This window comes from Helicoverpa zea, chromosome 20 (genome assembly GCF_022581195.2).
Source record: "Helicoverpa zea isolate HzStark_Cry1AcR chromosome 20, ilHelZeax1.1, whole genome shotgun sequence".
Taxonomy (NCBI): Eukaryota; Metazoa; Arthropoda; class Insecta; order Lepidoptera; family Noctuidae; genus Helicoverpa; species Helicoverpa zea.
In genome coordinates, this window is record NC_061471.1 from 2,415,441 (window position 1) to 2,429,034 (window position 13,594).

At 33.0% G+C, this 13,594-nt stretch overlaps 2 protein-coding genes across 5 annotated transcripts in view; both read left to right on the plus strand.

Moving 5' to 3' along the window:
* The window catches only part of LOC124639995, a 190,284-nt gene that overhangs the window by 145,492 nt on the left and 31,198 nt on the right, over window positions 1-13,594 (plus strand). For all 4 annotated transcript variants that reach the window (XM_047177545.1, XM_047177544.1, XM_047177548.1 and 1 more), the window contains one exon: window positions 10,358-10,958. In XM_047177545.1, coding sequence (XP_047033501.1) covers window positions 10,380-10,958 — 579 coding nt within the window. In that variant the 5' untranslated portion in view covers window positions 10,358-10,379. The remainder of the gene's footprint in view (window positions 1-10,357; window positions 10,959-13,594) is intronic.
* Window positions 1,191-5,104, plus strand: LOC124639994. The gene is made up of 2 exons (XM_047177543.1): window positions 1,191-1,485; window positions 2,031-5,104. Exon 2 carries the CDS (start codon window positions 2,032-2,034, stop codon window positions 4,576-4,578), a length of 2,547 nt encoding a protein of 848 aa, XP_047033499.1. The 5' UTR covers window positions 1,191-1,485; window position 2,031; the 3' UTR covers window positions 4,579-5,104.

Genomic DNA, 13,594 nt, shown 5'->3' on the forward strand with positions numbered 1-13,594 from the left:
TTGTCTAAAAAAAATGTGGCTCCAAAATGAACCATATGTCAACGTCATAATTTGACATTTTTTTAGACAAGGCTTAAACTGACGTTAAAAAGTTTTTGTGGTAAGGCGGTAAATCTCTACAATCTCCAGTCCTAGTAACAGTGATAAATCAAAGCATTAACGTAACAACTCCTTAAAAAGGTTCAATGAATAGCAACCAACGAAAGACGTCTAACAACGCGAACAAACACCAGGGCCATATTTACTAACATGTTTGCACTGGCGTTACTCGGCTAATGGCCAGTCCTGTTCTACCTACCCCCGGCTTAACTCTAGTGCTAACTGCCGACATGGCCCGGGTTACGCTGAGAAAATACAGCCTTTTTTGTCAAGGACCACCTAGTTGGCGGTGCCTTTACTTTTGAAATTCATGCTTGAGATTCTCGCTGTATTTGTCGAATATTTTTTGGTGATCTTCAAATGTTTTTGGTCTTTTATTTTCTGAAAGGATTATGTAAGTGCCTACTTAGTTTTGTTTGATATACCTAGAGATGGTTTTATTCTTTATTTGTGTTCTTTTGTTAGGCTTAATCTAGTGCCTATTCATTTTGGTCCTTGACCTATTTGAAACGGAAGCCTATAGTATATAACGACATCGTAGCTAAATTGATATGTTTCTTTCATCATGACTTCTAATCTAACTAACTTCTAGGTATTAATAGGTATCATTAGAATAATATTCTTCGGCTAGTTTATTCCAAAGGTAACTATTTCATGTTGTTGTATTTACTTCAAATTAACCTGACACATACATCTTGCTTTCTGATTCCGGCATTTCCACAGACAAGACTACAGTTATCCATTATCATTTTACTTGTTATTCACTAAATTGGATTAGTCAAATATAGGTGCTAATTTATTTGTTTACGAAACCCCTCCAAATTTCAACTCCAACCTTAACGCATTTAGGGTAAAGTCCAAAATCGAATGCATTAAATGGCTGAAGCCTTGATATATTATGCACGAAGTGATTGAAAGCGTATCACGGTGCAATAGAGTTGAAATTCGCATGGATGGGCACAGCTGGGATATCTGCTGTCTACATAATGAAAACTACGTACAGACAACAAATCTTCATAAGAGGAAACTAATTAACCGATCACGAACATACGACGGATAATGTTATTACATTTATACGTACGGTGGATGGACCAAATCGCACGCTTAATCATAAAGAGAAATAACTCAAAAATAAGTTATTTAAAGATTTAATCATAAAACGTAATAACGTATCGCTAAGAATATGTACGCGCCAACCGCCGCTCGATTTGAATGAATATGAACGAAATAAAGGACTGTCGCTCTCTTTCTGACTAACGCTTTCGAACAGGTTGGTACCGGTAAACTGCTATATTCAGTAGTGTGCCAACCGTGATGCAAGCAAGGTGATCGAAAAATTATTCAAAGGGCGAAACATTACGGCATACTTCTTTATATTATTAACAGGTAAGTCTTATTTCTTATTTTAATTTATCCATAAAGTGAATAACTACGTCTTATTTCACTTTATTATAAAAAGTATCTCACTACTTTGTGATATCATTTTGACTTATTGCAGTTTAGTTTAAATTTTAGTAACGCGTCATCCAAATTTATATTACTTATTTCGTTTTTATATTAAAACTATAAATATAGTTATGGCACAAAATGACTTATTTCGGTTCAGTTTAAAATTATCGTTCAAATTTAATAGTGAAACATGCTTATTTCGCTTTAGTTTTAAATTATCGTTCAAATTTAATAATAAAACATGCTTATTGCTGTTTATGATTAACTAGCGACCCGCTCTGGTTCCGCACGTGGACAAAGTGATTTAGGTTGGTCCTTCAATAACAATAGTAGGTATCAACTGCGCCGATCAAAATAGTTTTCCTCGATTTTGATATTTACCCGTTACTCGATTCATATCTTCCGAGTTGCAGACGCGTCTTTATTTTACTACTGTAAAAATATTTAATATTAAGAAATTAATGTATTGTTATTTTTTGTAGGATGGCATCTTGGAGAGCAAGTCGTATTCTCAAATTGGTATCACCTGATGCAACATTTCTTAATCAAGACAATGTAAATGAACTGGGGGTTAAAATCGACAATACTATTGTACAAGATCAATACAGTACAGCTAACGAAAACACAGAAAATGTCTCTCCAAATAAAAATATTGATGTAAGTAGCTGTGATGAGATCTTATCAGATTGTGATAGAGATGATCAATTTGCCAACAAAATTGATGCTCGATTTATTAGTTCCCGTAAAACAGATAATAGTAGTCTTGCTAAACACACATCAATAATTAGAACATTGAAAACAAACCTCGTACCAGATTATGACAGTGACGATTCAACCACAAATGATAATAGTAACTTAGAAAACATTGAAACTTATCCTGAAATGAATCAAAGCATTCAAAAAGCACTGCCGAAGTCTTCTTCTTCAAACTCGTCTTCATCGAGCTCTTCTTCCTCCTCCTCCTCTAGTAGTTCATCTTCGGATTCAGACAGTTCTACGTCTTCTAAACGAACTAATCAACATTCTGAACATTACGCCGATGGTGTAAGACCACAGAGCGCTTCAACTTCCACACTACCTGCTAATATTTCCCCAAAGTATACTGATGAAAGTGACAACACAGACTTAAGTGATGATGACCCTACATTTAATTATGAACTGTCTACCAAACACAAAAAGAAAAACTATTTTTTCGATGCTGCCACCAAAACAGACTCATCTGACAGTGACGATAGTGTTTCAGATTCTGATAGAAAGAAGATTTGTAAAAGAGGCCGCAAGCGATCTCTAAATCCGGCAAAGTGGAAACAAAATAAAGTTAAAAAGTTACGGAACACTGGTGAATCGTATATATCCACATCAAAATCTCAGAAAGTTATTCCCAGCCGCTGTCTTAAAGTGCCTTGCACAGATAAATGTAAATTAAAATGCACAAGTAATATATCAATGGATGAAAGGTATAATATATTCAAAGAATTTTGGGATTTAGGAGACCTGACAAGACAAAGAGTTTTTATAAGCAGTTGCATGGTAGACATAACTCCAAAATATAGGTACACAAATGCTACAAATCCCAGACGCCCAAATAAAGCCTATAATTTTACTGTTAATAATAAGACAATAAGGGTATGTAAGACATTTTTTAAATCTACATTGGATATTACGGACAGAATGATATTCACCGTACAGCATAAAGTAAGTGACGCTGGATTTATGCTTGAAGATTTGAGAGGGAAACACCATAGCCACAAAACTCTTAATCCTGAATTTCTTGACGACATACGGAAGCATATTCAATCCATTCCAAAAATAGAGTCACATTATGTAAGAGCTACTTCTACCAGAGAATACATTGACGGCGGAAAAACTATAAAGGATTTATATTCAGATTTTGTTAAACAACAAGAAGAAAACAATAAAGAGACAGGAAATTACATAGCATACTATAAAATATTCACATTAGAATTTAATTTAAGTTTTTTTCAGCCAAAAAAAGATCAGTGTGACTTATGTGAATCATTTAAAAACAGTACTGATGAAAAAAAGAAAGAGCTGGAAGATAAATATAATAAACACATAGAAGAAAAGTCATTAAGCAGAATAGAAAAACAAGAAGATCGTAAAAAAGTTACCAAAGATAATATTGTCGCAATTTATGATTTAGAAGCAGTGCTCCAATGTCCAAGAGGTGATACCTCGGCATTCTACTATAAATCTAAACTTAACAGTTACAATTTAACATTAACGGAATTGACACCAACGGATTCAAAAACGGCATATGATAAAGTACATTGTTATTTTTGGACAGAATCAGAAGCCAAACGTGGGGCAATAGAAATAGGAACTTGTGTATGGCAGTATCTTGAAGGGATATGTGAAGGAAATATAGAAGAGAAAAACGTTATATTTTATTCTGATAACTGTTGCGGACAGAATAAAAATAAATATATCGCAACATTGTATTTGTATGCTGTGAACACGTTGAATATAAAATGTATAACACACAAGTTTTTAATCACAGGGCATACTCAAAATGAAGCGGACAGCGTACACAGTTTAATAGAGAAGGAGATAAAGAAAAATCTTAAATCAGGGCCCATTTACAGCCCTGATCAGTACATAGCTTTAATAAAAAATGCGAAGAAAAGTAAACCACCTATAAATGTACACGAACTAACCTTTGATTCCTTCGTTGATACTAAACTATTGCAGGAAGAATGGGGATACAATTATAACATAAACACGGACGGACAACCAGTTACTTGGAATAATATAAAAGTGTTGATGATGAAGAAAGAGAAACCATTAAGTATTTATTACAAAACTTCATACAAGGACGATGGTTACCAGGAAATTGAAGTAAGAAATAAAAGGAAGAAGATGAACCTGGTAACAGAAATTTCACTAAAAAAAGCTTACACAGAAAGGCAGGATATAAGTCGTAATAAAAAGAGGGATTTAAGAGATCTTATCGCAAAAGGACTTATCCCTCCTTTTTACGCAAATTTTTATAATTCCATAATTAATTAGATTTACTTAGTTGATTTCATAAACATTTTAGTTATTTTGTGTCTCCAATAATTGTATTAACATTGTTTTTTTTTTTTTTTGTAATAATGTAAGAAGAATTTTATTTTGTTTTTAAGAAGAATTTTAGTTTTGTTTTTAAGTAATATTAGTTGAGTTGATTTCATTTATATAAAACATATTTACGGATCTCAAGTTTGTGATAATTTGTTAAGTTTAGTTTTCTTTTTTTAATTTTGATATTTTTCTTTAATTTTTCCCCAGAATTTGGAATTTAATTCAGTTAGTTGACATTAATGTAAGAAGAATTTTAGTTTTGTTTTTAAGTATAATAAATATTAGTTGAGTTGATTACATTTATAACATTTTTTACGGATCTCAAGTTTGTGATAATTTGTTAAGTTTTTTTTTTTTAATTTTGATATAGTTTTTAATTTTTCCCCAGAATTTGGAATTTAATTCAGTTAGCCAAGACATCAATGTCTTAAGTTATACTTTTACTTTAAAATAAAAGAATATTAATTTCTAATTATGTGTTTCATTACTACAATATTTATTGATATTTTCCCGTTATGTTGTTAGACAAAGAAATATTTCGTATTCTTTGAAGAAAATTATTACATTTATTAATTAAAAATTGAAATAAGGCTTACTAAGTTAAATAGCTAAACAACATTTTATTAATAAAGAGATATATTTTGTTTTATGACTGGTAACATTTAAAATTTGTATGAGAATTTTAATTATAAAGTGAAATAACTAGGAACTTTTTTTTTAATGCATCATCTACTAGTCAATAGTAAATAGAATTTATTTTCATATAGCACTAAACAAAAGCCAATAAGCCCAGCTTTCTTATGAATCAGTTTATTTCCTTTTAACATGTCTACATTAATTTTAATACGTTGATAAAACTCAACCCAGAATACTTCTAAACTTTAAACAGTCATATCCAAAAAATATCAATTTTGATATATTTCTTTTTTTGATTAAGCGTGCGAAATGTTCGCTGTGATAATAATGGTAAAATATTTGCAGTAACATTAACGTTCTGTAATATAACTGGAGATTGGAAATGTGAATACGGATTTACGATAAATGAGATGGACAGCTGGGTTCAGGATAATTTGTGAGTCAAATTTTTTATTGCCACAGTCGTTCATTTTTGTAAAAAAAATACATAAACTTTGGCTTAGTTTAATGATATTAAGGAAACTCTGATATTAAGGCTTGTAAGGTGAGTAAACCTGCAGCTTACTCGACACGAAGAAGATTTAAAAAAGAACTATAAAACACTAACTGCTCCTTTTGTTTTGTTTATAATAGGTAAAGCCTACTCTTATTAAATTCTCATACATCTCTCTTATTATATTCTCATTCACAAAAACTTTATTCCAATACCACGACATACAAGTCTCTTGTACATAAGTGGAACGATGGATGTAATTCGCCAACACAGGCGTCGTTAACATGTATAGAGGGCGTCACAATCGACATTATTGCTATTCCACTGACTACAGACAACAGGCTCTCTTACCCTACTCCGGTATAAATAGACGCAGTTTCAATTACAATGTTTGTTTCTCAAGATTTTGGTGGTAATATTATTATTAGTATGGAATTTTACTTGAGTGGTAATTTACTAGCTGCTGACAATGAGTCTTACCTATGGGTTTTGGGTTGCCCGGGTAAATGGGTTGAGGAGCTCAGAATAGACTCAGAAAACACTGGCACTCAGCTGCATCCGAAGAGACTGGGAACCGACCCCAACATAGTTGAGTAAAAGTTTAGGCAGATGATGATGGTAGTTTCCATACTGCAAATCTTATCAATTCAAAAAAAAAGTAATCGTTGAGACTAAAAGGTCATAGGACATCTAGTATTAATTTAATGGACAGAACATTTGAAACTCAGAATGGATTCGATTCTTTGGAGATGAACGTCACATGATAATGATATCATATCACCATTGCGATGACACACTACTACAAGCCAAGTCAAGCATGAAAATTTGATTTACCAAGAACTGCTTGAAACCCTTGCAATGTTAAGAGCTAACTCATCATTCAGGAATGCTAAAGTGAGTCATTTATCAACGTTTATTTGTTAAATAGTTTTCAACTTGGGTGGTGAGATAAGGTGCGCTTTTTTGACTTTCTCATATCAGCAGACTACTTTGTATGTACGTGGTTTAATGTCAATTTTAATTTGAAGTCCTTTTAGTTTAGTAGTTTCGTTGTGACACTTTCATAATTCCTTTCTTTCTTCATAATAAGGCATTTCTTTAATAGCATTCGTGGGAAGCTACCTTGTTACATCAAGTTTTCGAACTCATTCTTTATTATTAACTGAGAGCGAGTAGGTACAAAGTTTCAAAACAAAAGCCAAGCCGCCATCCCACCACAAGCTTCCCGGAAGTTGATACAAAAATCAATTACTTGCACACCACTCCAAATGGTACTTCAATTTGCTTATTCTAACACCACAAAAGAAAAACTTTTTAAAATCGGTCTTAAAGAAGAATTTTTCGTTTACATTATTATTAAGTAACGGAAACGTCTATTAGAACGTACTATTGCTCTTTTGTCGGTCAACAAACCGATGTTACTCGAATGTAAATAGACAAAATAGTACTTGAGAAAGAGCTTAAAGTTGCTTAAGATACTCATGTGAATGTAGAAAAGAAAGGCTTGAAGGTCAAAGAAAAGGATGAAGTAAAAGTTGATAATGATTTAAAAGGAATAACTATCAAAATTACAAATAACATTACCAATTCAGATATTAATGAAATATGTAACACAAATGAGTGGAGTGCCAGTCTTTTTAATTTGTATAATGGAATAAAAAAACACATGGTTTCCATCCCATGGGAATCCCCACATGGTTTGTTAAGCTTTTTTAAAATCGTGGGCATGACGGCTTTGTCAACATTATAATAATATAATTCATTTATCAAAATTGGACATAGAAAAGTTCCAGTTTCCCATACATCATAAACGTTAAGAATAACTGGTTGTTTACATCTTTTACAATTCTCTGATAGTTTTTGCTTCCTTTATTTATTGTTAGTGTTACACAATGTTAAGCATTTACTTCTGGCAATGCATGCTCTATTACACCCTACATATCTTGACCTACCTCTTCGAATATATTAATTCAAATCACAGCTCCACCTTCAATAGCCACTTTGATTTATTTCCTACCCATAACTGTATTTAAACAGTTAACATTGTAACGCTTATATCATTCAAACATTGAATGGAAGCAGAAATAAGTAGAATAGTCAATACCGTAATAATTGCAATTGCGTGGATTCGACCTTGAGACCTAGCACGTAATATACACCGTTACATCTAGTGATCCACTGCCGAAATGAATCAAGTGGCTACCTTTCTACGCATCTTGAATTGAGAATAATCTCTTAATAGAAAAAGATCGACAATCATTTACAATTTAAAATATAGAAGCTATGTTATGTAAAAAATACTTAAAAATCTTATGACAATGACACGCAGTTCCTAATAGGCAGGTAGTATTTTTACTTAAAAAGAAAGAAAGGGAACCAACTGCTGCTGATGCAATTGATATAAATATCTAATAATAATAAGACACCCACACTTGATGATTGGAAAATAACTGAACTCAATCCTTCTGCCAAAACAATACCAAACCAATAAAACGCCTGAAATTGCTTGCCTTATAAAGAAAATCGACCACAAATATAAATAAAACCAATGAATGCTACTTATCTCGGGCGAAACTTGAAATTCGATGGATTTATTATGATACCCAAGTAATAAACCTTCGTAGTGTGGGCAGTAGGCTATTATATACAAGATCATGACTTACGGCCAAGTTAACGAATTACAGCTTAAACTTATTGTGTTTTCCTGAACTCCATTCCTTTCGGTGAATACCTTTTCTAAAGTTATTGTTTTCTAAGGAACAATGACTAGATTGTTCTTTTGAATGATAGCAATTTTAGCTTGGACATGATCTATAGGCACCTTTACCTATGTATTTCTATAGCTTATAAAAGCAGCATTTTAATTAACAGAAAATTGGATCACCAGTCAATAAGCACAAACCCGATCAGGCAAGCATTAAAAACTCATAACCGGAGCCTATTTGCTGTACTATTTATTTCGCTCATCCACTCAAACGCGATCGATCGTAACACATGCGACCCTCGCAGACCGTTATCCACTAGCAATAATAATTCACGTGAGAAAATCTATAGAATGGGTTCGTTAAGTTCCTTAAGGGCTCTTGTCGAGTATTGTATCGCTGTCAAGGCACCTCTGACAGCTATCGAGTGGCCACTGAGCGCGCCAAATGTTAATGAGACGTGGAGTATCGAAGATTACGCCTTGAATGGTGTACACTGATAGACTGCAATGAATATGCAAAAAGAAAATGATGTTTTAATGTGTAATGGACAGGTAAGGTGTGAAGATAACGTATTCGAAATCATTGGTGATTATAATACTATTGTAGATAGAATGGAGGTCGTAAAGTTATATTTGAATTAAATAACCATTCAATATATTCTCACGCGATAATAGACGCACAATGAATATAAGCGCAATTTAAAAACTGTTCATGAAATACAACATAAGCCAAATTACTAAACGATGAATACAAAATGGCCAACACATAAGTACATCATTCATTAACCTTATTAAAAACTGGGACATGAAACAAAGATACTGCCATGTTGAATCGAGAAATCATTAATGAAATAACAAAAGAAATAAAATTATAAAGAGAATCAGTGTCAATCATGAGAAAAAGAATGCTTATATTATTCGCTTTCAGAGTTTCTATTCATACGGTACTTTAAACATTCATAAATCGCATCTAAAACCCTGTTTTGTATGCCATAACACCTCTCAATATTTTATTCGCTGGTACCTTCGGGTTATCTGACGCTGTTGACCCTACGACCTCGCAATCTTGCGGTACCTCCTTAGAAACGCCTTACGCATGCATAATTGCGTACTCACGGCACATCTCTATCGAAAAACATTTGAACGAGCGCGGAAATGTTTGTTGAAAAATATTGTTCCTTCTCGTTAACGTTTATGTGTATTTAAGTGGTTTTAAACTATAAATATCTTTATTGTATTTCTATGATAAATGGTTATTTTATGGACATTCTCGTATGAGGAATAATAGTTTGCAAATGACATTCCTCTAACAATTGAATTTTGAATGCGGCTTTAAATAATGTCCCGTAATATGTCAGCTATTAAATCTGTACTAAAAACCACACTCATGCTAGTAATAAATCACGCTCAATACTTTCCGTCCGTGCTATCTCGTTATTCAAAATTGGTCCAGCAAAATAAGAAATCAATACCCAATTTATTCGCCTACACTCAACCTCACTGTGATCGAAATTAAATATCAAAAAACGATGAACTTTAAACTTTCGAATCCGCCTCAGTGACGGGTACATCTCGATAGCGGCGGAATACCGAGTGCATAGCTAGAAACCCGTCCATCCAATTTGATGCGATAAAAAATAAATTAAAATAAGCAGCGGACATAGCACCCGATGATATCGACACTACTCTCTCGTCCATTGTGCTCACACCAATGGTAGGTTCTAATTGCGCCTGCTTTGTTATACAAAATGAGGTGTTAGCTCTTCTATTAAATAATAAGTAGTTTGATACCACTGTAAAATCGATACGTCGTCCGTCAGATAACAAATTGGTTTAGCCGTAATAGCTTTTCAATCTCAACCTCATATTAAAATATGTTTTTATTGTTGCAGATAACTTGAAAGAAAACTGCGTATGGCCGAAAGGTACAACAGGAGTCCAATTAAAGCGTCGTCGTACGCTGTTTGGACATATCAAAATGGTTTCAATAGAAACGACAAATATAAGCAAGCTCGTGACTTGAATGTTGACAGTGAAAGAGAAAAACAAAATGTTCTTGGAAGTACAGTTGCAAAAAACAAAAACTCTGAACACGGAGACAGAGTCAGCGATAGTGTTATAGCGCCACTATCCGATTCACTAGAAGATATATCAGAAGATGAGGAGGTTAGAAAAAACGTATGGAGCGACGTGGACGACGAACTTTACATAGCGAATTTAATCAAAGAGAGAACTTCAAATGAAGTGAAACGCGACAAACGTGATACTAGTGGTTATTTAAGTGATAGTGATATCAGTGAGAAGGTTGTGAGTAGTGTTAAGTTAGATTACGCGATGTGGGAGATAGAACCCACGGATTTGACGGAGTGCGACTGTCTTGGCCCTCCGCCGGAGTTCCTGCTGCCGCCGCCTCCTCGACCTCCGTTCCTGCAGGCGGAGTATTACTGCGGGGACGATCCTATTCCTGATTTGGAGACTTGCGACACGGAACCAGTAAGTGTTTATACTATTTTCTTATCACAAATTTTAAGGTCATCATCATCTTAATTTCTGTGCCCTTTTTCCAAGTTTAACTCGAGCTTGGAAGCTCGAGAAAGCTTTGGATAAACCAATGAGGCTTTTTAAGAATATCAAACATTTTCTTTAACTTTGACAGCCCTCATTAAGAATCAGATAAACTACATTATATTTAAAGTTAATCTTATTTAAAACTTCATCTGCCCTAATCCCTAGTATGTTTAGTTTAAACAGACCGTAGTATCTCACTTTATCTTCACACTTAGTTCCACAATTAAACAGTCAGACTTCTTTATACACCATTTTTAATTAATCCTTATCTCTGGGACTAATAAAAGCGGGCAAACCGACATTACATAGGATTACCGGGATTAACATAGGAGTCTTTAAAAATTCTCTCTTGAAACTTGAATATTTTATACGATCATTTTCAACGTCTGACAATATATTTATCTAATCTGATCTCCCGTTGAGTTTTGTTTTGGTTATGAATAAATATAGTCCTCTATTTTTTAAAGTTGGTAAATATTTAATTAGAGATCCAGAAAGTGGTACAGATGTTTTATCTTAGGATTAGTTCAGTTCATATAAGATTTATAAACCACATTGACTATGTTAGCGTCAATAAAACATAATTAATCAGAAAGTAAATGAAGTTTATTTACGAATTAATTACTTTCAAGTTTGTGTACAGTAGACTTTAATCTTCTTTAAACACAAAAACTATTTACTTACTACTAAAATTGTTTATTTGAATTAAATACATACTCACAAATAGTTCTATAAAACGGTAATTTTCGCACCGTCTGGCTTTCTACAGGTATAGTTGTTACAGATTGGTATTTTTTTTTATACCTTCTATAAAATCTAAGTACTTATACAAAACATTCTTCACAAAAAGTTAATGCGATCCTATATCAACACCTTAAAAAACAGTTGCATCACCCAAAAATCTCAGACCACAGATGCCACAATCCTCATTCAAACAAACTTCGTTTAATCTTTTCCAAGAAACTAAAGAAATTAAAATTCTTAGTACCTACACGGCTTTGTGAGTTTGTTGGTTTGTCAGTTTGTCAGCAAACAGTCGGAAAACTGAATCTCGCGAGATAACTGTACCTGTTTCGAAATACTGACACTATGATAGTAACATCTGTGTGGGATTTCTCTAAGCTTTAGATTAAGCTAGCTTTTTCTCTCGGTTTCACCCGTGTCCTCAGGTCACTGAAACTCGAAAAAAACCCTCTATCAACCCGTCTGGCCAGCGTGATAGCAGTAGGCTAAATACCTCTATGAGCAGCACAAAAAAAGCCAGGTCACTAGTTACCACACTTGAATTAAAAGTTATACTAAACATATACTAATATACATCTGTGCTCTGTTTGTTTGTATCGAATAGGCTCCGAAACCACTGGACCGATTCAAAAATATCTTTCATTTTTAGGAAGATAGATTATTCCCTAGTAATAAAGTAAGTAAATAAATACTATATTTTATCCGGGTAGGTTTTAATTTGTTCCCAAGGGACTGGGATGAAACCGCGGGAAAACAGCTAGTAAGCTATATTACATCCAAGTTTCATCAAAATCCGTTCAGTAGTTTTCGCTTGAAAAAGTAACAAACATACACACATACAAACTTTCTCATGAATAGTGTGATTTCCTTCTTTTAAATAGCGGTACGGTAATGACTTGAAAATTTGTTGGTTTATGTAGTCTTGTATGCTAATCTTTGTTTGTGTTTGTCGTCAAATACATTAGGTTTTGGGTTGTCTGTTCATCTGTTTGTGTGTGTAGTAGTGAATCCTCACTTTTGATTATAAAAGAATTTTCTTTTACGATTGAATTGATTAAGTTTTGGTACGGTATGTTATGAGTACGTAGTTCAAAAAAGGGTTTTCTAGATAGTTCCCTCGTTAAAATATCCTAAATATTATAACGTCATCAACTGTTAAATTGTTAAGTGGAAGACCTAAAACACTTAAGATTTAAAAAAAAAATTAATGATTAATTTTATCTCTATGTAAAATATCTAAATTGATGTTATATTTGTTATAGTTTTTATATGTAAAAGATAGAGTAAACTTATAAACCTCTTTCCAAATAATTATAGGCATATTACTTAATTTATTTAAATAGCCCAAATAAATCGTTATATCGATCTTATTAGGCTACTTTATTAGGCATTATCATAAACTTATTGGCAACCATTCAAGCAACATGAGCAAAAGTTTATGTTTAAACATTTATTTTTGTATAAATAAGATATTATATTAGATACTCCAATTTCAATTTAATAAATAAAGTAAATCACAAACAAGATCGGGTCTTTAAAAATATATTCCAGTTATTTACATAAATCTTATTACAATATTTATATTTGTTTTAGTATTGCTTACTTATGGCAACTAAGAAAAAGCCAGTAAGTGCCAATTTAAGATATCCTTAATTTAACATTCAAAGTCTTTGACCAAACAAATGAAAAGCTGCTTGCAAGACAAAATGATTTCTTTTTATTTCAAACTAGCTTTTGCCCGCGGCTTCGCTCCCGTCAACTGATTTCTCTACTTTACCCTATTTTTTTTCATAAGAACCTTCTCCTGACAATAACAA